The following is a 27,287-nucleotide window of genomic DNA, read 5'->3' as shown; positions in this document are numbered from 1 at the left end:
GCCTTGTGTTCTGGGGGAAGTGAAGGTGAGTTCTTAGGAATGGAACTAACCCAGAATTACCTCTTCTTCCACCTGCCACTTCACCTTGTGCAGAGCTCCGACACAGAATGTGGGTTTCTTTCTTTCTCATGCTAATTTTGACCCCTATTAAATTTGAGTCTACTAAAATGCCTAATTTTCCCACATCCATCAGCCCAGGAATATATACCTATGCTCATGCATTTGAATTTTTTATGATAGAATTTTTTGACATATAATTGACATACCAAAAAAATTCACTCTTTTGGTGGCTGGGGTTGTGGCTCAGTGGCAGAGCACTTGCCTCGCATGTATAAGGCACTGGGTTCAATCCTCAGCACCACATAAAAAGTAAATAAAATAAAGGTATTGTGTTCATCTATAACTAAAAAAAATATTTTAAAAAATTCACTCTTTCAAAGTGTACAGTTAGGTTGCTTTTTATTATTCACAAAATTGTACAACTATCAGCACTATCTAACTTTAGAATATTTTTATCACCCCAAAAAGGAACCTCACAGCCATTAGCAGTCACTCCTTATTCCCCTCTGCCTGACCCTCTGGCAACCACTAATCTGCTTTCTGTCTCTATAGATTTGCTTATTCTGGGCATTTCTTATTATTGGAATCATATAGTACGTGGTCTTTTGTGACTGGCTTCTATTACTTGGTATGGTATTTTCAAAGCTCATATGTACTATAGTACATATCAGCATTTCATTCTGTTTTGTTGCCAACTACCATTCCATTGTAAAGATGTACCAGTTTTATCTATTCATTCATCAGTTGAACCTTTACATACAAAGTTTTGTGTGTACAAATGTTTATGACTCCACTGGAATTCCTAAGTGATATCGCAACTGTTTCATATTTTGAGGCAATGTGCAACAGATTTCCAAAACAGTTGCACTAATTTATACCCCACCAGTAATGTGTGAGGGTTCTAATTTCCCACATCCTCACCAACACTTGTTATTGTCCAATTTTTTATTGTAGCTATCCTAGAGAGTGTAAAGTGCTATCCTTATTTTTTTTTAATTCCTACATTTTCCCCCTTTTTTCACATTTTTTATTGGTGCACTGTAGTTGTACTAATTGTAGTTTTTATTGGCTGTTTCCCCAGACTAATGATATTGAGCATCTTTTCATATGCATATGAGCCATTTGCATATCTTCTTTGGAGAATGCCCAGATTTTTAAATTTGGTAGTCTTTTTATTAATGAGTTCTAAGAGTTCTTGATACATCGTGGATATGAGAACCTTACTTTAATGTAGAATTTGCAAACATTTTCTCTCATTGTGTAGGCTGTTTTTTCACTTTCTTTGTTTTCTTTATTTATTTTTATGTGGTGCTGAGGATCAAACCCAGTGCCTCACATGTGCTAGGCAAGCTCTCTACCACTGGGCCACAACCCCAGCCCAGTTTTTTGTTTGTTTGTTTGTTTGGTTGGTTGGTTGGTTTTGTGGTGCTGGGGATTGAACCCGGGGCCCTGTGCATGCAAGGCAAGCACTTTACCAACTGAGCTATATCCCCAGGCCCTCACTTTCTTGATAGTGTCATTTGAAGCATAGATATTTTAAATTTTGATAAAATCCAATTGATGAAAATTTTCTTTGGTCACTTGTACTTTTGGTGTCACATCTAAGAAAGCATTGACTCTTAGCAGTATTCACTCCTATGTTTTCTTCTAAAATTCTTATATTTTTAATATTTATATTTATGTCTATGTTCCATTTTGGGTTAATTTTTGTATATGGTGTAAGGTAGGGGTCCAACTTTTAGTTCTTTGAAGACTTCTGAGGGATCAATATTTTTCTTTAAATGCTGATAGAATTCACCATTGAAACCATCTGGGCCAGGCATAGGGGTGCGCACCTGTAATCCCAGCAGCTGGGGAGGCTGAGGCAGGAGGATCAAGAGTTCAAAGCCACCCTCAGCAAAAGCGAGACACTAAGCAACTCAATAAGACCGTATCACTAAATAAAATACAAAATAGCACTAGGGATATGGCTCAGTGGTCGAGTGCCCCTGAGTTCAATTCCTGATACCACAAAAAACCATCTGGGTTTGGTATTTTCTTTGTGGAAAGCTTTTAAATAACTAATTCAATCTCTTGTCATGATTCTGTATGATTTTCATGTCTCTTCTGAGGTCGATTGTTCTTTCTTTCTTTTTTTGCAATGCTAGGGATTGAACCCAGGGCCTCACAAAGGCTAGGCAAGTGCTCTTCCACTGAGCTACAACCCAGACCTTTTTAAATATTTTATTTTGAGACAAGATCTCACCGAGTTGCCCAGGCTCACCCTGAATTTGCAATCTTCCTGCCTCCTGAGCAGTTATAATTACAGGCCTGTACCCTGTGAGTCATTTTCAATAGTTTCTGTCTTTCTAGGAACTTGTCCATTTCATTTATTTTTTTTAAGTGGATTAGCAAACAGTTGTTCATAGTGTTTCCTTATAATTCTTTTCATTTATGTAAGGTCTGTTCTGATTTCCCCTCTTTTACTCCTGATTTTGGTAAGTTGAATCTTTTCTTTGTTAGTCTCTAGCTAAGTATTTGTCAATTTTGTTGATCTTTAAAAAGAAAAAAAAAAAAGTCTTTTCATTGATTTTCTCTTTCCTATTCTCTGTTTCATTTACTTCTACTCTAATCTTTATTATTTCTTTCCTACTGTTTTGTTTCTGCTTCTTTTTCTAGTTTTATGTGATAGATTTGAGACCTTTCTTCTTTTATACCATAGGTGTTTACAGCCATCAGTTTCCACCTGGGTGTTCTTTAGCAACATCCCATAAGATTTAGTATGTTGTGTTTTTATTTTTGTTATCTCAAAGATTCTTTTTTTTCTTTTGATTTCTTCTTTGACTCATTGGTTATTTAAAAGCGTATTATTTCATTTCTCATTTCCACATAATTGTTGTGGATTTTTTTCCAAATGTCCTTTTGTTATTGATTTCTAAATTTAATTACATTGTGGCCACAGAACATACTTTGTATGGCTGTAATCCTTTAAAATTTATTGAGGCTTTTTAAATGACCTAATATTTAGTCTTTGTTAGAGAATTCCCATACACACTTGAAAAGAATGTTTAATTTGCTGTTGTTGGGTGGAGTAATCTATGATTGTCTCTTAGTTCTAGTGATCTATAGTGTTGTTCAGTTCTCTGTCTCTTAGTTCATCTGCTGCCTGCTCATTCTATCCACTGTTGAAAGTCGGGTAATGTGGTCACCAACTATTGTTGTTGAATTGACTGTTTCTTTCTTCTACAATGCTCCAGTATAGTTCCATTCTCCCCTCTTTAGAACTATGATGATCATTAGTATTACATCTTTAAACATTGTAACCTATCAACCTAGAGCATAATTACTGCTTTATGTAATTGCTTTTTTTAAAATAGAACATATCTTTACAGTAGATTTATAGTTAAAAAAAATGAGTGGAACATATAGAGTTCCCACACATGTGCGGTTGTCTTTCAAATTAGAGAGGAAAAGAAAATAATGAAACGTGCAATCCTTTATATTTATCTGTGTAGTTACTTTTACTGGTACTCATTATTTCTTCATATGAATTTGAATTATTTCCTTATGTTCTTTTATTTTTAGTATTCCTTACAGAACAGATCTGTTAGTGATGAACTCTCTGTTTTTGTTTACTCAAAAATGTCTCAATTTTTCCTTCAAAATTGAAGTGGATAGTTTTGCTGGATACAGAATTTTTAATTGAGTAGTTTCTTTTCAGCACAATATGTCATCTCACTGCCTCCTGATCACCATGGTTTCTGATGAGATGATAAAAGTTAATATTATTGAGGATCTATTATACATGATAAGTTATTTCCTTTCTTGTTGCTTCTCAGATTCTTTTGGTACCAGGGATTGAACTCAGGGGCACTCAACCACTGAGCCACATCCCCAGCCCTATTTTGTATTTTATTTACAGACAGAGTCTCACTGAGTTGCTTAGCACCTCACCATTGCTGAGGCTGGCTTTGAACTTGAGACCCTCCTGCCTCAGCCTCCCCAGCTGCTGGGACCGGCACTTCTCAGAGTCTTTTTTTTTTTTTTCCTGTAGTTTGAGTATGATATATCTTTGTATGGATCTTTCCAAGTTCATACTACGTGAGTTCATTGAGCTTCTTGGATGTAACAAATAATTTTTTTTTTCATCAGATTTTTGAAGTTTGGGCCATTATTTCTTTTTTAAAATTTTTAAATTATTTTTTAGTTGTAGATGGACACAGTACATTCATTTCATTCATTTATTTTTATGTGGTGCTGAGGATCGAACCCAGTGCCACACATGTGCGAGGCAAGCACTCTACTGCTGAGCCCAGCCCCTGGGCCATTATTTCTTTTTTTTTTTCTTTTTTTTAAGAGAGAGAGAGAATTTTAATATCTATTTTTCAGTTTTCAGCGGACAACATCCCCGTTTGTATGTGGTGCTGAGGATCGAACCCAGGCCGCACACATGCCAGGCGAGCGCGCTACCACCTGAGCCACATCCCCAGCCCCCCTGGGCCATTATTTCTTCAAATACTTTTTCTCCCCTTTCCCTTTCTTCTGGTCCTGCTTTATGATGTCCCATAGGTCTCTTAGGCTCTGTTCATTTTTTTGTTTGTTTGTTCTTTTTCTTTCTCATCCTGAGTTAGAGCATCTAAAGTCTATTCAGGTTCAATGAATTCTGTCAACTTTTCTGTAAACTGAGATACGCTTTTGAATTCCTCTAAGGAATTTTTTTCATTTCAGTTATTGTCCGTTTCAATTCCAGAATTCCAGTGTGGCTTTTTTTAAAAATCAATTTGTATATCTTTTTTTTTTTAACTATTTGTTTTTAGTTGTCAGTGGACCTTTATTTTACTTATATGTGGTGCTGAGAATTGAACCCAGGGCCTCACACATGCTAGGTAAGTGCTCTACCACTGAGCCACAACCCCAACCCTCTGTATCTTTTTGATATTTTCTTTCTGGTAAGACATCTTTCCTTACTTTTCATGAATTCTTTAGATATGGTTTCCTTTAGTTTTGTGAACTATTTATAATAACTGATTTAAATTCTCTGTCTAGAAAGAGTAGTATCTAGGCTTCCTCAGAGACAGTTCTCATTGACTACTTTATTTCCCATGTATGGGCCTGAATTTCCTATAATTTTGCAAGTATCAAAATTATTTGCTGAAAACTGGACATTTTAATAGTATAATGTAGCACCTTTGAAAATAAGTGTTTTTGTTACTGTCTCTTTTTAGTGACGTTCCTGAACTAATTCTATAAAGTCTGTATTTCTCAACATGTGTGGTCACTGAAGCATCTACTGTTAGCCTAGTGGTCAGCTCATGATTGGACAGGCATATCCTGAAATGCCTTGAACCAATAAGCCTTTAACTCTTTGCAGAGAGGCTGTTGGGGGTGGGGAAAATCTGTTTATTGTTCCAGCAATTCACAACCCTGCCTTGGACTCTACTTCCCACTTGGGCAGAAAGTTAGGGATGGGATTGTTAGGGTCTGTAAATAAGTCAGGATGGTGCCTGGCATTTTGCCAGAGGGAGTGGTTTGTGAAGTAACGCCAGTGAGCCATTAAGTGTGGAGATTCCTTATTGGTTGACTGCTGTATCTAGTTTATGTTAATTAAGATAGGCTGTGTGTAATGTATATATACCCCTCCTGTCCTACAATAAATGGCTCCCACTCCTGCTGTATCAATGTACACAAGTTGTTCGTCACACGCCCCCCCCCCCTTTATTTTGCTGCAGCCGGACTGCGGCAGATGGTGGCCCATACGGGGAGCCCTGGGACACTCGGGGGTAAGTGACGAAAAAAAAAAAAAAGCTGCCCGTCCCTAGATACGACAGAAGCAAATCTGCTCGTCCCTAGGCAGATAGGGTGAGAGGAAAAATGGCCATTTTGAGAAAATTGATACAGTATGTTTATGTCTTGTTTTGTCTTGAAATGTTGTATTGTCTTTGTGACGAAAATATGGAAGGGGTGAGAAGTAAATTACTAAGGGAAGAAGGCACCCCAGTGGAACCAAGAATAGTTAGGGCATGTGTTGATGGAAGCCCAGGAACTCTAGTCAGAAAGAAGAAAGTTCAGAGGAGGAAGGATTATCAGGAAAAAAGTTGCAGCAAAAGGCTATTACTGAATACTTTTCATTATCTTTGCTAACGGTGTCATTACTGGTATAATTTTTCCTAGGGCTTCTTGCATGGAGCCATCAAGTGGCTTGGTATTGTGACATTTTGTATCCTACCCTTCTGCTTGTAGCAGATTGTTTGTGGTGTTTGTGTAAAAACCACTATGGTTGTTATTTAAATTAAACAAAAGGGGGAAATGTTAGGGTCTGTAAACAAGTCTGGATGGCACCTGGCATTTTGCCAGAGGGAGTGGTTTGTGAAGTAACACCAGCGAGCCATTAAGTGTGGAGATTCCTTATTGGTTGACTGCTGTATCTAGTTTATGCTAATTAAGATAAGCTGTGTGTAATGTATATATACCCCTCCTGTCCTACAATAAACGGCTCCCACTCCTGCTGTATCAATCTACACAAGTTCCTCGTCACCGCCCCCCCCCGGTTATTTTGCTTCAGCTGGACTGCAGCATGGGATAACAGCCTTCCCAGCCCTTTCCTGGACATGTGCCCTTCCCTACACACATTCATGCTTTCTAGATTTCCAGGAATGTTAAAGCCTTTTGGCGCTGAACATCTTATTCCTCTGCTTTTTTCCCTTAAAAAATTTTGGCCAGATTAATTTACCCCAACTAGTATTGCTGCCTCAAGAAGCTGCAATGTTAAACAACTTTTGTTATTTTGTTTATTATTTTTAACAAACACCCTGAAGATAGAGTTTTTCCCATTGAGCAAGCTCTGAGTCAGGTCAAATAACAAGTTCTAACCAGGGCTAGCATGGGGCCACCAAATGGGTCAAATAATGACACATGTCTAAGAATACAGCTTGTTGAGAAGCTCCAAACCCACTTGGCTCTTTTGGGTAATTGCAAAGATACTTTTTTTTAAAACAGCTATTATGCTTGCAAGGCTACTAATTTTCAACAAGGCTGGGAGAGAGGGATGGGAATAAAGAAAGTTAATATCACCAAACTTCTTTTTTTATAAGCATAATATTTCTTGATTATATGTTCCTTAGGTTGCAAACATTTGTCAATTTTCAACTAAAAAGTTGATTTTGACCATTTTTGTCAGTGTTCTTGTTGCTTTATGAAAGAATGGATCCTCAGATTGACTCTGCATTTCTCAAAGTCCTGTCCCTGCACCTGACATTTTAAACTTGAGAACAGGATTTGACATTGTTTCCTGTTAAAAATGATTGGGGACTTTGGTCCAGCATGCATTATCACAGTCATTTTTGATCCTTTAATTTCATCATGAATCAGCACACTTGCTGTGGAGGAGGCACTATGATAAATGTTCAGAAAAAGAGAGAGGTTTAAACGATGATTCCTGCCCTCTGAGAGCTTACAGAGTAGTCCAGAGGTCAAAATATAATTATGCAAGCAACATTTCATAATTATGAAAAAAAATCAGTGATCTTGAACATAGGTCAGTTGAGGTTGTGCATATTACATAATGATAAGAGGAAATAGAGAGCAATGTAAGACAACATCTGATAAAACCTTCTCCACCAATGGAAACGTTCCTCACTGACCAATATGGTAGCTAATAGCCACACACAGCTATTGGGCACTTGAGGTATAGCTGCCATGACTGAGGAACTGAATTTTTAAGTGCATTTAATTATAATTAAGTCAGATTTAAATAATCATATGTGATTACCTTATCAGATATCACAGCTCTAAGACTTCAGATATTTGCTTGATTGGCCAGGATGATTCTGGAGTAGAGAAGAAGTGGAAGATTCCCTCCCATGAGAGGACTAGGGCTCTCCTCCTTGGCTCCCAGGAGGAGCAAGCAGGAACTTTGAGCTGTGGACACTACCTGGCGTGTGGTTGTGCTTGCTATCCAGTGGGTGTTGTTCAGTGACACTCTTGAAACAGGTCAGGGCTAAGCCACCTGGCAGAGGTCAGCTCTAGTGTACCTTGGTAGGGGCAAATTTAGATCCCAATTTAGAGCCCCAAAGAACCAGTCGCCTTCTTAATGGAGTGGTCACAAAACAAGCCCACACTAGTGTCCTCTCCTTCTGTCCCTCCTAGCAGAGACTCTGTGCTTCCACATTCACCTGTAAGCACAGGGTTCTGTCCAGGACCTTTTTGGCAATTCCCCTTGAGTTCCAGAACCTCCCTGCTGGGTCAGTGCTGAGGTGGGACTTTCCCTCTTGCCATCCAAATGACCTGTGCTTCCTTACCCTGCCCCCATCCTTTTCAGAGCTCAGAGCATTTGAGGGAGAGAGAAGTGGAGGGGGTTTGGGAGATATTCCTCCATTTTCCCTGGATGCCAATTGTAAGGAAAGGGGTCCCCAAGAAAGGACTTAATAGGAAGATCTCTAGGCAACTGAAGCCAAGCTCAGGGCCCAAGTGGTCCTCATGCTGAGGTAGAAGTGGAGCTGGGGACAATGCCCCTAGCAGAAACTGGAGGAGGAGAGGGAGTGCAGAAGCAGAGGCAGCCTGGGAACCATAATGGGTGGAGTAGGGAGAGCTAGAGGATGATACCTACACCTTGAATGGTAAGTTCTCTCTTAAAGTGAAGGGTTATTCAGGGTTAGGGACTCAAGCCAACCTAGGGTGTGTGGCCATGTGACTCAGAACAAGGTCTATCCCCTCTCAGCGTCATTCTCCTAATTTGCAAAGTGGAGCTGACTAATAGGCCACCTGGTAGGGAGGTTGGGGAGGGGTTGGATGGGAAGATGTAAAGGAGAGGATGTGGTGAAGTAAGATGTTTATGCAGTGCACAGTGCAGTGTCTGCCATTGTGCCGTCTCTTCCCTGCCACTCTGCCCTGAGTGATCTTCTGGAGTCTAGACAGCAGCAAGAACACTCAGAGCCAAGGAAGAACTTCCTGACTCTGATCACAGTCAGAGATGACTGTGATCAATTAGGAGAGCACAAACCTGGGATATCTAGGGCAGGCACTAGGTCTCTCTCTGAGTAGAAAAGGGCCACACTCAGCCTTCTCTCTATTCTCTCTGCCCTGCGTTGCTGGGCATTTTGTGAAAATGCCAGACCTTGCCAACACCACCTACCCATCTCTCACATGATTCTTAAAGAGGAGGTGCCAAGGTCTCTGCCCCTGGAACCCAACTCATCATCCTGCAAGGCCAGAGGAACAGAGACATCCATCCTTCAATTTATCCCTCCCCTTCACATTCTCATGTCACCCACAGCTTGCCTTCCTCCTCTGTGGCTTCTCTGCCTGTCCATCACCTGCTCCCATCCCTCCTATTTTACTCTACCCTCATCTTCTTCTGTTCTTCCTGTGGAGTTCAGTATCTTGCATTCACAGAAGACTCCCCAGGCTGGGGAAACAGGCAATGGATGTGTATGTAAGTGTGTCCATACAGGCACAAACAGGCTTAATGCTCAGGCCACCCACTGTCACCAGCTCCACATGGAGTGCCCTGAGTCCTCCCATCCGCAGCTTCTCCACCTTTCCTCCCCTCCCTCAGGCCCTATTTGGAGAAAGTGGAGTCACCACCATTCTTCATGGGCAGCTGGGGGCCCCTGAGCAGTCTCTCCACCCCTTTTCCCTTCTCTTCAGGCCCCATGCCCAGCCCTGAGGTTTGGAGAGCCTGGTAAGTGCCCTATCAACATGTTAATCAAATTACTTAGGAGCTAAAATTGACGCTGTTCATTAATTATACAAGATTATGCTAATTGTGCATGCAAATGCATGCAGGGGAACAGAAGGTGTTCAGGCGCATGGTGGGCCATTAGCATAGAGGATGGGGTGCGGGTGCATTGGCATGCTAATGTATGCGCCCTGGCTATTTATAGTCCCCCAGCCCATCTGCACTGCAGCCACCTCTACCCTGGTTGGGGATCCTGGTGAGGCGACCTGGACCTGGTCTGGCAGGTGGTTATGGCCCTAGGGACTCTCTGACTTAATTATTACTGGAGACCAAGGCCAGGAAGTAGCCCAAGCCACCTCCAAATGAGCCTGAACAATTTCAGCAACCTCCTTGTTCACCTTCCCTTCTCTCACTTAAGCCCTTTGGTCCTTGCTTCTCTCTGGAAGGAAAATGACTCTTCCAAGTGTCACAGTCAGTAAGACACTCTGTGCAGACTTCCCATCTCCCCACAAGGCCCACATTCCATATGATTTGGTGCCAACCCCCAGGCTATCCCATGCTGTTGGTATACTTCTCCGGGAGTGATGTTCTCCAGAGCTGTTGTTCCCTGTGCCTTCTACTTCTCTGTGAGGTCCTCTAAGACCCAGTGCCCAAGATCAAATGTGAGCTGCAGGAATCCTTGCATCTCTCACAGGGAACACAAGTGGCTGCCCTCAATGACACTTGAGAAATTATCCTGCCACACCCACGTGTTTTACTGGTTGTTCCTTGAGTGTCTGTCTTTCCTATTGGATTATAAGTTCCTTAAGATTTTGTTCACTTCTAGATCCACAACACCTGACATGCAGAAATTATTTAATCAAAAACTATAAGTGGGTGTGGGAATGAATGAGGGAACGAATGGGGTAGCATCTGTACACTCCCGTCCCAGAGCTGAGAGTAGAATGCCAGGAAGACACTGGAGAGCCACTCTGCCCCAGGGAAGCTGTTGTGTTTCTTCTGAAGCTCATGAACTCAAAGGCCAATCCTTTAGGATATAAATTAGTAGAGGACCCCCTCCCCCATTCCCCCATTGCAGGCTGCAGTGCCAACTTTGAGTTTGGAAATACATATGCAATTTTATCCTACCGTGTGCTCTGATCCTGCTTTCTTTCCCAAGACCTTCACAGGATACACTGTTATTCTGTACAACGTGCCCCAACTTATGTATCCAGTCATTGGCACTCCCTCTTTCTAGATCAGCACTGTCCAATATGGCAGCCAAGAGCCATATGTGACTAAGTTTACATGAATGAAAATGAAATCAGATTTAAATTGTTCCTCAGTCTCATGAGCCATATTCCAAGTGCTCAATAGCCACATGTGGATAGAAAACGTCATTCTAGGAAGAATTCTATTGGATAGCACTGAAATCTGGACATTCAGTTCCTTGTTCCTAACAGTCCTGTAGGTGAAAACCCACTTGGACTCTCAGCCCAGTTCTTTCAGTCACTAACAGCTTCCTCTTTGGAAGTAGGAATGTAATTTTAGCCTTAAGTAAGTGTCTCAGTGGGAAGGGAGGGTAAAACCAATGAAAAGCCTCTGGTTTCTTAGGATGGAATTCCTAGAAGAGGCCAGGATGGGGATTCTTGCGAAAGTGGGTTATTAGAGGAAAGCCCTTGGGAGAGAAGGAGCAAGGGAGGCCGGGTAAGGCAGGAAAGGGAGTTTGGCAAGTTTATGGAGCTTGGAGGTTTAGCTTGCTGATCCAATGTGGTGGCAATGGTCCCAAAAGTATGAATGGTCCCAAGAACTGGTCCTTCTTGTTACTTCAATCTGTCATTGGCTGTGGGCTACAGGCAGGAAGGATATGCTCCTGGTTTGGGGTAATTATCAGGTAATGGGGCAGCTGTGAGCCCTTTAACAGCCAACACTCACAGCAGCGGGGGAATGCTAGACAGAATCTGAGCAGGTATCCCACTGTACCACCCCTGGACATTGCCTTCCAGAGAACAGACCCATCCCACTCTGCTCTCCATCCCTGTGAACCCAGAGTCTAGCAGTGGACTCACATCCATTCCTCCACATTTTCCTCATCTATTGAGTGTGTCTTTTAAGTAAAGCACTGTGCTGGGGAGATTTCCTGATGCAATGGTGTCACCCTTGAGAAGTTGTGTGTAAGTCCAGCGTGTGCACTTGAATCATAATCAACCCAGCATTTGCTTCTTTAGTAGGGAATATTCCATCAACCAGAAAGGCTCATTTTAATTCCATCTTCAGCTATTTTTACTGGGAGGAATAAATAGCCTTTATAAAGGTGATTAGGAAGGCTAGACCAAGTTCAGGATGTAGTAAGGAAGATGTGCAGGTGAGGCACTCTTACCTTTCATTGAAACCATGGCATCATGATGCATAATTATCACACTTTAAATGTTTTTTTTAAATATATTTTAATTGGTGATAGACCTTTATTTTATTTATTTATATGCGGTGCTGAGAATCGAACCCAGTGCCTCACACATGCTAGGCAAGTGAGCTGCCGCTGAACCCCAGCCCCAGCCCCACTTTAAATGTTTTATTAGCTGGATGACCACTATTCACAGCTCTTCGTTTGGTCTTTTATTACATTTTTTTATTATGAAGAATGTTGAACATATGGGCAGAATAGAATAATAAACCATATATAACACTGATGATTATTTTTAATAATTATCAACTCTAAGCTCATCTCATTCAATTATTTCTTTTTAAAAAATTTTTTTAAATATTTTTATTTTTTAGTTTATATGAACACAATATCTTCATTTTATTTTTATGTGGTGCTGAGGATCGAACCCAGTGCCTCATGCATGCCAGGCGAGCGCGCTACCACTTGAGCCACATTCCGAACCCTAAATTATTTCTTAATCCTGAAAATCTCAGACCGAGCAACAGTCTAAGCATCCAAAGGTCCAAAACTAGGTGCAAATTTGTAACCTTGAGGAAATCCCCATGAAATAGCTCTACTGGTCCCTGCACGGGATGCCTTTCAGGGATGCTTTTGAAGGACATGCTGCATGGTCTTGCAGCAGCAGCAGCTTGGTGTGTGGGAAAGGTACAACTCTGGTAGCCCCACTTAGAGGGACTTTTCCAGGACTCTTGTCAGCATCAGAGGTTCATAAAGACTCAAGTTCAAATTCTGACATTGGCATTTACTGTAATGCCAGTAATAAATTACGCTGTAATTTATTCCTGCTTAACCTTGGTTTTCTCATCTGTAAAGTGGGAATGGTTGCAGACCACCTCAGGGTTTTGAGAGGATTAAACAAGACAATGCCAAGTGACAAACTCAGCAGAGTTCCAGGCTTGATTAAGATTAGACCTGGTTCACTTTGAGGTTTTTTTGGATTTTTGTTCCTTCGTTTGTTTGTGAAGCTCTCTCCCTGAAGCATTATGTACTTGTATTTATAGTACTTTCATACAGTAATTCTATGGCAGCTCCTGGGATTTGAACTTTCTCATACCACCCATTCTATGACATGGTCAACATGAGGCAACCATGCTTCTTGAGATCCTCATGACCACTAATGGGGATGGCGTTGGGCACAGTCCTGTACTGCTCACCCCAGTGGGGCACAGGGTCAGCCAGAGCTGTGGGCTCTGCTTGCCTTGCTTCCCCCAGCCTGTAGCCCCTCCCAGTCAGGAAAGGGGACATCTCTAAATTCCTCCCAGCCCCATCATGCCAAGGGTCAGGATGGCTGCTCAGCAGACATCCAGACTTTGGGGATGAAGGACATTTTCTTGGTGATTCAGAGCCCCTCAACAAAACATGCCTACCTGCCACATGTCCCGAGAGGGTGTCCCAGACTCTAGAGCCTCACCTTCACTGGCCGAGCCCTTGCCCAGGCTCTCTTCCTTCAAGGAGAACACGGTTCCTCAGTTTCCATATCCACATGTGTATTCATCTCTCTCCAACTCCCCTTCCCACCAGGTTCTCTGACCCTCTCCCACATCTGGCCTCTGCTCAGACATGGCTTAGAGGAACTGCTCCCTCTATTTCTCCTTACTCTGTTATCATCCTTTCCCTACTGCTCAGGTGGAATAAAATGACACCTCACGTGTGTCAGCCTATGGAGGGAGCCCCTCCAGCCTCCATGGTGTGGGCTCCCAGGGGAGGGGAAAGAGGATGGAGCCAGCCCCAGCACCAACCCGCAGCAGAAAGCAGGCACTCTAGGGACTGGGCACTGCAGGACAAAAGAGAGCTTTGGGTACTACTCCTGGTTCTCCTAGACCTTACCAGAAGTCTTTCAACTCTGGCCCAGCCCTGGAAGGCAGGAGATTATGAGGGACAATCAACTTTGCCAAAGCACGATCTTCAAATGTAATAAAGCATGATACTCATATAAATTGTTACTGAGCATGCATTGCAGTTTTCTGTAACTTATCAGTGAGAGAACCAGACTAAGGGAAGGGCCTGGGGTTGTGGCTCAGTGGTAATTACTTGCCTTGCATGCATGAAGCACTGAGTTAGAATCTCAGCACCACAGAAAAATAAATAAATAAAGATATTGTGTCCACTTACAACTAAAAAAAAAAAATTAAAAAAAAGACTAAGGGGCTGGGGTTGCGGCTCAGCAGTAGAGCGCTCGCCTCGCATTTGCGAGGCCCTGGGTTCGATCCTCAGTACCACATAAAAATAAATAAATAAAGGTATTGTGTCCAACTATAACTAAACAAAATTTTTTTTTAAGTTTTAAAAAAAGACTAAGATGGGGCTGGGGATGTGGCTCAAGCAGTAGCGCGCTCGCCTGGCATGCGTGCGGCCCGGGTTCGATCCTCAGCACTACGTACAAAGAAAGATGTTGTGTCCGCCGAAAAACTAAAAATAAATAAATAAATTCTCTCTCTCTCTCTCTCTCTCTCTCTCTCTCTCTCTCTCTCTTTCTCTCCCTCTCCTCTCTCTTTAAAAAAAATCCATTTAAAAAAAATAAAATAAAAAAAGACTAAGAGAAATCTATACATAAATATGAAGGGAGTGGAGGGGAGGAGAAAGAAAGGGTGTGTGTGAAAAATGCTAGACTACAACTGCCAAATCAGAGCTAGGTAATGTCCATAGGAAAATAAAATTGCAACCTTGAGGGCTATTTTCTTTTTCTTTTTCTTTTTTTCTTTTTTGGTACCAGGGATTGAACTTGGGAGCACTTAACCACTGACCAACCCCTTTTTTATTTTGTATTTTATTTAGGGACAATCTCAGTGCCTTGCTAAGTTGCCAAGACTGGCTTTGAAATTGCAATCCTCCTGCCTCAGCCTCCTGAGCCACCATGTCCAGCTCAGGGCTAATTTCTTACTTCTTTTAACAATGTCATTTGTATCTTGTCAGTTCTCCGCAAATTAGCCCCTAACTTTACAGTCTGGGCCCCAATTGATAATAAATATGAGTCAGTTTCCCCTAGAAAATCAGATGCTCAGAGGTGACTTTGCTAAAATAAGACACCAAAACAGCATTGTCTAATATAATGCAAGTCACACATGTAAGGTTAAATTTTTTAGTAGCCACATTTTAAAAAATAAGAAGAAACTGATAAAATTAAATGTGATATTTTAATCCAATCTAAAATATTATCATTTCACCTCACAATAAATATAATAATTTTTTATATTCCTTTTTTTAAAAGTAAGTCTTGGAAATCTGATGTGTACATCTCAAATTGGGACTAGCCACATTTCAAGGGTTCAGTGCCATGTAGGGCTAGCAGCTACGGGTAGTACAGTTTTACAGCAGGTTCTCAAGCTTTAGGGTGCATTGGAATTACCTGGAGGGCTTATAAGAACACATGTCTGGGCCACACCCCAACAAGAGTTTGGATCTAGCAGGTCTAGAGTGGGGCCTGGTTTTGCATTTCTAGCAAGTTCCTGGGTGATGCTGACGCTGCTGGCCTGGGCACCAGTCTTTGAAAACCATGGTTTCAGGATAAGTTTGAAAGAATACATGGTGATTTTTTTTCCCCAACTACTGTAGACTAGGGGAAAAAAAAAAAAAAAGAAGAAGAAGAAGAAGAAGAAGAAGATAGTCACTGCGTATCTGTTTGGTGGGTATGTGCTCTGTTGATTAGGTTTTGCTATGTGTATAATGGATATAGAATATGTGAGAGGGATCTGCTGAGGGGGTTTCTGCTATGTGGGATAGCTATATAGTATTTGCAATGATTGTATTTTGGGTAATCATGTACAACAGAAAATGGTATATTAATGTGTTCACTGTATTCCATATTGTTTCTGTGCATATACTCTGTAGGCAGGGCATACATGGTACATGGTGGGTATAGACTTATGTATAGCTAGTATATCATATATGTGGGATGAGTATAGCCATACATGGAATACATATTATATATACTTGTGTGATTGCTCTATTTTGTGAGTAATAATATATAAGGCAAACACAGTCTCTATATTGGATATGCTTTTTATGGTGAATATACATTGTAATGGTGATGGGTTTACTCAGGGGGAAAGATGTGCCCTGTGATTGATGTACTGTATGTGTGTTGGGCATATGTTATAACAGACATACATAGCATGTGACAAGTTTTCACTGGCTAAGTGTAAATACATGCTACATTTGGTGTATACATTGTGTGATGTTATACAGTGTGACGGGTATAATGATGAATAATAGGTACATATACTTCAGTACATATAACAGATAATACATGTTGTGTGGGTGTGATAATTATACATTTTGTGGACAAATAAGCACTACACGGTTCATACACTGAGTGCTCATGGTGAGTATTCTGTGTAGTGAGGTGGTTCTTATGATGGGTCTGTTTGGTGTGTACCAAGTACCTGTGCATACACAGTTAGTGATGGGAATATGGGGTATGTCCCTGCACATGAGCACACAGACCATAGTTACTTTGCTGGTAGGGGGACTGGCAGGGAGCACTTGATCATCTGTTTCCAGAACCTTGAGCCCAACGACCTCATTGTTTCAGGTTCTTCCTCAAATTTTTTCTCAAATGCAACCAGAACTGCCTGAAGAATGCAGGGAATCCCCGAGACATGCGCCGCTTCCAGGTGGGTTTGGGGAGAGCCTCCCCTGCAAACCCACCCTTTCCCGATAGGGAGGGGAGCAGGAAAGGAAGGCTGAGACCCTGCCAGGGCAGATCTCTGTTCAACCCTGTGCCTCCACGGCCTGGTGCCTGCTGGGGGTGGGGTAGCTCCATCTCAACTTGTGCTGGCTGCCAAGGGAGGCTTCATTAGAGTCCCACTTAAGAAGATGCTAATTGTGACATTTTTACATGATTAACGACCCAGGTAATTTGCATAGTGTGAAGCAGAGAGCAGCTGCCCTTAACACATCCCCAACCTGCATACCCCTCCCAGTTCAGGGAGAAGGCAGCCCCAACTTCCTCCCCAGAACAGGGTGGGGGCTCCTGCTGATGGGTTCTCCAGCTGATGCACCCCCCCCCCCTTATTTGTCTAAGATCTCATTTCTGCCTTGAAGCCCTGGTGTTCCTGGGTGTGCACCAGCGACCACTCTGCCTAAGGAACCAAAGTTTTTCCCAAAGCTTTGATTTTCTAGCTCCTGGGGAGTCAGCTTATCTGGGAGTGTTACCTGATCCAGGTGGCCCCATTTCCACCAGCTCAGAACCAAGGAGCTGAAGCTCCCTCCCCATCCCCAAGTTCTAGTATTCAGCTACCAGCCTCAAATTGCTACTTCCCCACCAGAGTTCCCTCCCTCCCGGGAGATCCCTGAGGGCTCCAGCCAGATTGGTGTGGGTCTCCCCACAGGTGGTGGTGTCCACCACGGTGAGCGTGGACGGGCACGTGCTGGCTGTGTCCGACAACATGTTTGTGCACAACAACTCCAAGCATGGCCGCAGGGCACGCCGCCTGGATCCCTCCGAAGGTCAGGACTCCTGGCCCATCCCTGGCCAGCCCCAGACCCCGCCTTAGCGCGGTCCCCTGACCTGGGTCCTCTCCTGCCTCCCAGCTGCCACTCCCTGCATCAAGGCCATCAGCCCCGGGGAGGGCTGGACCACGGGCGGCGCCACCGTCATTGTCATCGGCGACAACTTCTTCGACGGGTTGCAGGTCGTGTTTGGAAACGTGCTCGTGTGGAGCGAGGTGGGCCATCCCCGCCAGTCTCCTTCCGGGGGCCTCGGGCTGGGCCTTCCCCTCCGGATGGGACCTGCAGGCCTCCCCTCTCCCCTAGCAGCTCATCACGCCCCACGCCATCCGGGTGCAGACGCCCCCGCGACACATTCCCGGGGTTGTGGAGGTGACCCTCTCCTACAAGTCCAAGCAGTTTTGCAAGGGAGCCCCTGGCCGCTTTGTCTACACAGGTAAGAAATCAAGAGGCAGAGGGGAGGTCCTACCCGCGGTGCCCTAACACTGTTCCTGGTGTATTCCCTTTGTTAACCAATGCCTTTCGTGTAACCTGTCACCTCGGCGGCTGCCCCACCTTCACCATTCCCTATACCCGCCTGTGTTCTATGACTCCTCCTCAGTCTGGTTCTTCTTTCCCTAGCCCAGCCCCAGCCCAAGCCAGCCTCCAGTTCCTCACCTTGGTGCTGTCCCCTGACCTGGGTCCTCTCCCTATCTCTTCCTCCCACCGCCACTGCATAGTGACCCAACTTACCCCCAGGGAGCTCGCGTCTAATCCGGGGAGACTGAGCAGCCACTAGAGTGGGGTGGGTGGAGTTACACCGTCCAGGACTTGAGGGACAGAAAACCTGCCCTCAAGGAAGTGTGGGCTGTACAGGGCTAGGCTGAAACTGGAGAGATGAATGGGGAGGTAGACATCCTGAAGGAAGGGCTGTCGTGGGAGAAGAAATGGCCATCGCAAAGACCCGGCAATGAGTACTTTAAGCTCTGGGGCAAACGAAAGGAAATTAACTAAATCTGAGCTGGAAATGGAAAAGGTATGGCTTTGAAACTGGTGTGTTATAGGTCCGTTCCAGAGTTTCCAGGGAGGTGAAGGAAGGGGATGGAGGGGGAGAGAAAGAGGAGGAGGAGGGAGGTCCAGAGAACAGGGAAAGATACAGGGAGCCAGGTTAGGAGGCTGCTACATACTCCTAAGAACCCAGGGTGTGGGACAGTTCCTTTCCTGGGGTGCATGCAAACCTCTAACCCTCAGATACTGCTGAGATGATCGGGTTTTCTTTTTTATAATAAACTCCTGATATGACCAAATGCAAACGGAGAAGAGTTCTGCCCCCTGGGAATATAGAAACTAATATGCATATACAGCCCCCCCCCCCCCCCGCCAAGCTCATATAGGACCATATAGTGCGTGTGTGTTAATGTCAAGTGCCTGGTATGGAGCCTGGCTCAGTAAATATTTATGAATGAATAAACCAAGGAATGGAGGAAACTTCCCAGAATCTCTCTGATCCCTATGCCTGTGTGTGTGTGGGGGGGTGTCTCCTGGCATTTGGCTGGATATGGCAGACGAGTTCTGCAACGAGGTTTCTGGATAGGTCAATTGCATGCATTTTATGTCCTGCTTCCCCTCTCTGAGAAGGGTTTGTCCTCCAAACACCACCCTCTCTCCAGCCCTGAACGAGCCCACCATTGACTACGGATTCCAGAGGCTGCAGAAAGTCATCCCCAGACACCCTGGAGACCCCGAGAGGCTGCCCAAGGTACTCAAAGGAGCGGGATGGGGACGAAGGTGTCCTGAGGGCGAGCGGGTGAGGAGGGCCTTCAGAGGGTCCCTCCGCGGCCCCCAGGGGCTGCCCCCTCCGTCGTGCTGTCTCCTCCCCTACCCCCAGGAAGTGCTGCTAAAGCGGGCGGCTGACTTGGCGGAGGCCCTGTACGGCGTGCCCAGCAGTAACCAGGTATGGCGCTTCCGCCCGCCTCCTAGCGCCGCTGGGCCCAGGGCTGTCCCCCACCCGGTGCCTGTGGCTGCCCCGGCCGTGCCCTGCTCTTGTCTTCGCAGGAGCTCCTCCTGAAGCGCGCGGCGGACGTGGCCGAGGCTCTGTACAGCGCCCCCCGCGCGCCTGCACCGCTCGGACCCCTGGCGCCGAGCCACCCGCACCCTGCCGTCGTGGGCATCAATGCCTTCAGCAGCCCGCTGGCAATCGCTGTCGGGGACGCCACGCCGGGGCCCGAGCCCGGTGCGTCCCGTTGCCTTTCCCCGCAGTCCCTGGGCGCCTGGATGGCCCCCACCCTGCCAGCGCGGATCCCCTGACCGCTGCTCTCTTGCAGGCTACGCTCGCAGCTGCAGCAGCGCGTCCCCCCGCGGGTTCGCGCCTAGCCCTGGCTCACAGCAGAGTAGCTATGGCAGTGGCCTTGGAGCGGGCCTCAGCGGCTACGGTGCACCAGGTGTGGCCGGTCTTGGTGTGCCAGGTTCCCCTAGTTTCCTCAATGGCTCTACCGCCACCTCGCCTTTCGCCAGTGAGTGCCCCCTGCCTGTGGGGTGAGGGAACCCGGAATCTGGGGAAGCAGAATGGGAATTGTCCTTACCCCCAGGCCATCCCTGGATGGGCTTCCATCTCCTAACTCATGAGGGTCCACCGTGGCTTCATATGACCTCTCGCTACTGTTGAACCTCACTCCTCTCGGAGTCCCGGGGTCCTGGGGCCAGGTTACTTCTTTTATTTTTAACTCTCTTTGATGACCCCAGTTGTACACATCGCCTTCCGCCCTCCTGTCCCCCTGAAACCAGCTTTAATTGGCAGGACCTGGGCTGAAATCCTGGACTGCCACCTTTCCATCTATGCTAGGACTTTGGGCAGAGGCTGGCGCCCCCTGCCGGAAGTCTATGGAAACTCAGGGCTCAAAAGAAGTGAGCTTTCAGGGGGGCCCCCAACAATCTTGAAAGGATGGGTGGGCGGAATGAGGCTGTGGCCCCCCGCAATACCATCAAGCAGGACGAGAGAATTCTGTGTGGTCAGAGATGGACTCAGAATGTGAGTGTCAATATCAGGAGCTGTTCGACATTCCCCAAGTGACATTATTTCTTTGAAGTGCAGTTTCTTCTCCGTAAACTAAGATCAATACTACCCCCTGCCTACGGTGGTTCTCAGATCTGAATGTGCCACTGAGCATAAAAGGACAGGCATCATTCTAGAAGAATGGATGATTTCACAGATCCAACTCCTACTATCTCAGATTTTTTGGAGTGGGGTGGCTCAGAACTAGGTGGATGGGCAATGGCTGGATGTCACGGGTGAGTGACATCCAGAACTGCCTTTATGCTTGAGTTTTCTATACTGCCCTACAGTCCTTTCCAATATCAATAGCTTCTCAACAGACATTTATAATGCACCTATTGTGTACAAAGCACTGGGCTTGGGGGGTAATTCCATCCTTACTCACCCATCAGAATCCTCCCTATCACTCCTAAGAGAGGTTGTCCCTCAAGTCCTGGGAGACTGCTAAGAAATGATGAGAGCTGCCCAAGAAGTAGCTGGTGGCGACTTTGCCAAAAGTCCCCTCATCTCCTCTATCCTCTGTTTGCCATTGCTGAGACTAGAGCTATCTAGCCATAGGCCTAGTTGTCTTGCCAGGGGTCTGTGTCCTGGGTACTACTGTTCTTTCTGGCTGGGGATGAGTCTGGCACTCTCCTTCTGGCCTGAGCTCAACTTCTAGAAACCAAAGCACCATAAGCCAGAATCCACACATTGCTTCGACCTCTGGTGTCCCTCACAAGGCCTGTATCCCTTGGCCAGGCTAGGTTCCAATATTCCAATTCCCTTCAATTCTGGGATAGTGCCCTCACAGCCTTTCTCTGGACACCCCTTACATTTCTGAATCTCCTCTAGCAGCCCCACCACCTCCCCTGCCATATACACACAGTGCAGTCAACAGTGGTACACAACTGCCCCGCTGTACAGAAGTCAGCCCACCTGCATTCTCCCCATTCAGCAAGTGTGCCAAGAATTACAGAGCTACTTAAGTCCTGTTTCCACCATCATCCCAGGACACCCGGGACTCAGCCAAGGGCCAGTTCCATCTCGGTCTTCACAAGTGCTTACCCAGGTCCCCATCCACTCCCTGTGTGTAGGATGTTTTGTGGCACGATTGCATGGGGCATCATTTCTCACTGAGTTTGCCAGGACAATCCTCAAATGACATCCGAACTGTCCCAGCCAGAGGGTCTCGGGTTATCTGCTCAGGTTTATCTATCTATCTATCTATCTATCTATCTATCTATTTATTTTGCATCAATCTCCAGAAACCTTGGAATGATCTAAAACTCTAAGTACTACCCCAACTAAAAGATGTGTCTGTAAGCACTCTGGGCCTTGAGATATGCAGTATATTTTATGGTCGCAGTCTCAAGCCCTCCTTGGGGCTGTAGCTTCACCAGATATCAGACACATTGTCTTAAAGGAGGTTCAACCATGGGGCTGAGAAGATCTAGAAGGGGGACAGCTGTTGAAGACACCATTGTAATAAAGTCAGAGTGGGGTGCTCTGATGTCAAAGGCATCCTTCTCAGGCTACAGGTTTCTCCCAGGAAGCCCCCATCCACTGTCCATTGCCTGCTGCTTGGACGTGCTCAAACCACAGACTTTAGTAGTCTTTAGAAGAGGAGGAAGGGACTTGGGTTCAGGTGAGGATGTAGAGAGGTGGGATCCAGAGATGCCTAGGCGGGAGCCTCCAGGAGAGGAGGCTGCAAGCTCTCTCAGTGTTCCCAGGAGAGCATGCCACAGCCCTGGATGGCTGAGAAATGGAAGAACAGGAAGCTTTGAGGACAGGGATCCCTTGCTTTTCTTTGAAATTGAAAAGAGAGATAGAGGAGACCTCCAAGGTACAGACTGGAGATGACAGAGTTCTATATTATTAAGCTGGAAAGAACCAAAGTGCCCAGGAAGCAGAGTCAGAGATAGACAAAGCATATTGAGAAGGAGAACATATTCATGGATGAAGTTAGGGTGCTTGTGTGGGCAGGGAGGCCTCACAAAAGCCTGTCTGTACCCCCAAACTTCAACCCTTCGTGCCCAGTTCTGCTGTGATCCCTGAACTTTTGACTCTAGCCTTGGTACCTCAAGGGCCCATAAATGTTTCTTTAGAATCTCAGAATCCCTTAACCTACTCATCTCTTACCTTTGGGGGATCACCCAGTGTCTGGTTTTGTATTTGTTTTTGCCTCGTCTGGCCCTGTCATCTCCAGCCCCAAGAAAGGGTCTCCAGAACCCCCAAGGAGGTGAGGGTTGGCCCATGACCCCAGAGGCTCCCAGCCCACCTCCAGACCCGGCCCTGTACTGGTCCCCAGGACCCTCCCAGCCCCCAGAGAGGTTTGAGCCTAGTGCCTGGTCATCAGCCCAAGCGAGGCCCACAGCCCACACGGGTGACCCTGCTGCTCACTTTGGTGCTGTCTCCCTGTTGTGTCTCCCACTGCCTTCCCTGCTGCGCCTGCCCCTCCCTGCCCCGCCCCGGAGTCATGCCCTCTAGCCCCCCGCTGGCGGCTGCCTCCTCCATGTCCCTCCCGGCCGCTGCCCCCACTACCAGCGTCTTCTCCTTCTCGCCTGTCAACATGATCTCCGCCGTCAAGCAGAGGAGCGCCTTTGCCCCCGTGCTGCGTCCACCCAGCTCCCCACCCCAGGCCTGCCCCAGAGTCCACGGAGAGGGGCTTCCAGGTGAGTGATACAAACTGACTCATGATGACCCGTGAGAAAGGTCAAAGACAGTGGCTTGGCTGGAGGGGACCAATCCACGCACATCTCACCAGTGCCTCCTGCAGGTTGAACAGTTTGCTGCAGCAGGTGCTCAGCAGGAAATGCTGCAGGGGTTCAAGGAGACCCATCTGGACCTGAACCTCACAGCTAGGAATGGTTAGCACTCTGGACTCTAAACTGACCCGTTGGCTAAAAGGAGGGAAATCCCAGCTGGAGAAGGCCTGGAAACCACCTCCATATGCTCATCCAACTGAGCAGAGCAAAGACCAATTCTGAGAGCTGGAGGAACCCACATGGGCTGCATGCCTTGTTCCTGTGCCTCCTTGTGTCCACCAGAGGGTAGCACACACCACTGTGAGACAGGGTCACTCAAGGAACGAAAGGGAACTGACCTTGGATAAGATTTAACCTAGCTTTCCCTCCCCTACTTTACAGATTAGGCATTGAAATCAAATCACCCCTCCTGTTCCTGTTAATGAAATGGTTGTTCATTCACATTATACACACGCTGCAGAACTTTCCTGTCCAACTGGTCATTGAAAACTCACTAGCAGACAGAGGGAGAGACTGGCTGTGGGGAAGGAGGCAGAGTCAATAGCGTGTGGAGCAGAGCAGGTCCCAGAGGACAGAGATCCTTGGAAGCGAGCCAGAACCCAAGACAGGTATTCCCTGTCTGGCCACAGGGATGTCTCCAGGAGATCTCCTGGGACTCAATTCAGAGCTTAGCACCTAACTCAGCATCTGACACACAACAGATGCTTAGTAACTAGTGGCTGAATTACTGAATGAATAATGGTCGATGGGACACCCTTCAAATGCAGATGCAGAGAAACTGCAGTGCAGTTTGCGGGGCCCTGAGCTGAAAGAGGCTGGGCCGAAGGCAAGGTAGAGCATATCCAGAATATAGCCCCAGATGCAATGGTATTCATTAGAAAAGAATCAGCGATCAAATTAAGGAAATGGGTACATTACTGAAGAATTCATTCAGCCTTTAAAGTGTACTATGAAACTTCTAAGGTATAGAAGATACAAATTTATTTGAGCACAAAATATACTTCTCAAGATTAGTTCCTGGGAATGCCCGGGTGGCCGAGGAAGAGACAGCCTTGTGGTTTCCTCAGCCTAGTGATAGCTGCTTCTGCTGGGATCAGGCACAAGAGCAAGGCCAGCACACTGAGCCCAAGTCATTTCCAGATCTAAGGCAGGGACAGATGCAATGGTTCCCATGCCCAGGCAGGGGAGCAACTATGAATAGTGCCCCATGGGTTCTCTGTGCCCCAAGTTCCTTATAACAGACACTGGAGGAGAGTGGAGCAAGCCTGGGGCTTGATCACCAGAAAAAAACAGCTGTGCTTTGGGGTGAAGGAGGGAACAGAGCAATCCAATGCAGTCTAGAAACTTTTTAGCTCTGCTTCTTCCCTATCCAGGACTGTTCTGAACAGTCCAGGCTGATTCAAGTAATTACAGAATTTTGTGCTGGAACGGGGCTGCTTGGTAAACCATCTGGAGGGTGAGCCACTGTCAGAAATGGCCTGACCCACGCAGCATTTGAAAAATGAATTCATTTTCTTTTTTAAAAATATTTTTTCAATTGGAGTTGGACACGATACCTTTATTTTACTTATTTATTTTTATGTGGTGCTGAGGATCGAACCCAGGGCCTCGCACATGTTAGGCAAGCACTCTAACGCTGAGCCACAACCCCAGCCCCATGAATTCATTTTCTAAGTGGAGGAGGAAGGATCTCAATAGGGGAGGCTTCCAGGTAGAGGTGTGTGGAAGGGGAAGCAAGGATGTTAGAGCTCAAATTGAAGACATTAAAGGCATAACTCATACCAGAACATGCCAGAGATTTATTTAAGTCATGAGTGAGAGAGCTAGCAGGATAACGGGGTGGCCTAAAGGAGAATGTGGGAGACCCAAGTAAGTGAAATGAAGGATGCTGAAATAAGATTGTCCGGTGTAGGCTGGTTCTAGTCAACTCTAATCTGCTTTGGGGGATTATATTTTCTACCAAATAGAAGTCATCTGCTATTTGTCAGTCTCCTCCAAGTTAACATCAACTTAACAAAACCTGGACCCTAACCAGTAATGTATGTATAAGTCGAGAAGAAAAAAAAAATCATATTCCTCAGAATAAGAGCATTTAAAAACACTTTATTTTATTTATTTTTTATGTGGTACTGAGGATCGACCCCAGTGCTTCACATGTGACAGGCCAGTGCTCTACCACAGAGCTTCAGCCCCAACCCCAGAATAAGAGAATTTTAAGGTAGACTTTTGAGATAAATGTCCCAGAGTGACTTTAAAAGGATATGCAGTCCCTTTTAAACTTATCTCCAATTTTTGGATAATTTGTCCTAACTCCAGTGTGCCTGGGGCTTAAAATATGAGGGACAGGTAGGTCAGAAGGTCCTGAGTTTTCCTGCCAGCAAATGGAAGCACTGGAAGAGGTTATTCAAGACAGGGAACAGGGCAGTGATGCATTTCACTCACGTGGAACTCAGGATGCTGCTAGTGAGCATAGGTGTCAATGCTTCTGGAAGGTGGCCTCTGTCCTTACTGTCCTGGTCATTGGCTATCTGCTTTACTCACCTTGACACTGGCCCTCTGAAGAAAGTGGGCTTGGTAAGAGGAGCTTGGAATTGGAGGAAGTTAGAAGAGCAAGAATGAGGGCTGCACCTCCTGAGAGGTTTGGGGCACCTCTCAGCTTTCCATCTGTAGTGCTGGCCCCAGGCCAGGGCTAAGGGTGGTAATTTTGGGAAGTACCATATTCCCCGCCTGCTATCTCCAGCCCAGAGGGGCACAGGCAGGTGAGGTCACTAGGCTGTGCAGGGTTTATAGATCCTTTCTTCTTAATGATCCCAGACCAGCCTTTTGAGGATTCTGACAAGTTCCACTCTCCGGCCCGGGGGCTCCAAGGCCTGGCATACTCCTAATTACGGTAGGTCATTGGCTGGGTATTGCCTCCTCCCCTGGCTCTGGGATGGATTCTCTTTCCAAAAGGCCTTCGAAAGGCGTGAGGAGCTGGGGTCCAAGTCTGCCTGTCCTGAGCCCCTCTAGATAACTGTTGGAGGCACATAGCCCACCCCATTGATCCAAACTAACAGGGGACGAGAAGTTACTTCCTGTTCCCTTGCAGCCAGTTCTCCTCCAGGACCTTATTCTCTCCTCCACTCTCCCCCCCAGGTCTGCAGGTGTTACCCCCACGAGCCTGGACTGGAGGTCTCTCCGGGATTCCCAATCATGTCCTGGATGGCGGTACAAACAGATGCAGGGCCAGGGCTGTGGTCAGACCTCAACCCTTGGGCTGAACAGGGAGAGACCTTCCCCCTATGCTCAAGGCCCCTTCAGCCTCACAAGCTTCTCTCATCTCCCTTTCTTGGGTCTGGCTGGAAACCTCAGCACAGTACTGATGCTCTTGGCAGGAGAGCATCCCAGGGAGGTGCTGGGATGCCAGGCCTCGCTTGTTGGGTCGGTTCCTCTGGAAGAGATGGATTCTGTGCAGACCAGGGATGTCAGTGAGGGGAGCATGGGATGGGGACCATGGGAAAGAGGACAGCTCAGGGAGAGGTGACCTGGAAAGGTCCTGTTTGCATCTGACCCATCTCAATTGGCCCAGCATCCCGACTTCTCTCCAGTGAAAAGGGTGGACCCAACAGCCTCCGGTCCACCCAGGCTCCCATGGAGCTTCCATCAGCAGCTGGATCCTGTGGCTGCCCCCACTTCCTTTGAGACCAGCATATTTATGCTTTTCACATCATGCCTCCCTGTGGGGGCTTTGGGCATGGAGGATACAGAAGAGGGGTTGCCAGGCCTCCTGGATTTTGAGTCTTCCCTCAAGTGGATGTCTCATGAACTCTGGCCCCTCATACACACTGACTCTGGTTGGCCCCATGAATGACCTGGCTGCCCCCCAGGTGGCCTAACACTCTGCTCTTCTAAGTCTGGAGAAAATAGAACAATAAACCAGATGCA

At 46.1% G+C, this 27,287-nt stretch overlaps 1 protein-coding gene across 1 annotated transcript in view; it reads left to right on the top strand.

The window, feature by feature from the left end:
* Ebf4 (EBF family member 4) overlaps positions 1-27,287 on the top strand; it is a 63,843-nt gene extending 36,556 nt beyond the window's left edge. Inside the window, exons 8-18 of the mRNA XM_027920588.2 lie at positions 16,672-16,753; positions 17,471-17,588; positions 17,673-17,806; positions 17,898-18,024; positions 19,238-19,326; positions 19,456-19,521; positions 19,623-19,800; positions 19,892-20,080; positions 23,073-23,270; positions 26,178-26,253; positions 26,499-27,287. Of these exons, the coding sequence (XP_027776389.2) occupies positions 16,672-16,753; positions 17,471-17,588; positions 17,673-17,806; positions 17,898-18,024; positions 19,238-19,326; positions 19,456-19,521; positions 19,623-19,800; positions 19,892-20,080; positions 23,073-23,270; positions 26,178-26,248 (1,252 nt within the window). The 3' untranslated portion in view covers positions 26,249-26,253; positions 26,499-27,287. The remainder of the gene's footprint in view (positions 1-16,671; positions 16,754-17,470; positions 17,589-17,672; positions 17,807-17,897; positions 18,025-19,237; positions 19,327-19,455; positions 19,522-19,622; positions 19,801-19,891; positions 20,081-23,072; positions 23,271-26,177; positions 26,254-26,498) is intronic.

This window comes from Marmota flaviventris, chromosome 2, assembly GCF_047511675.1.
Source record: "Marmota flaviventris isolate mMarFla1 chromosome 2, mMarFla1.hap1, whole genome shotgun sequence".
Classification (NCBI taxonomy): Eukaryota; Metazoa; Chordata; class Mammalia; order Rodentia; family Sciuridae; genus Marmota; species Marmota flaviventris.
Note: the sequence above shows the minus strand (reverse complement) of the source record. Positions and strands in the feature narration are given on the sequence as shown.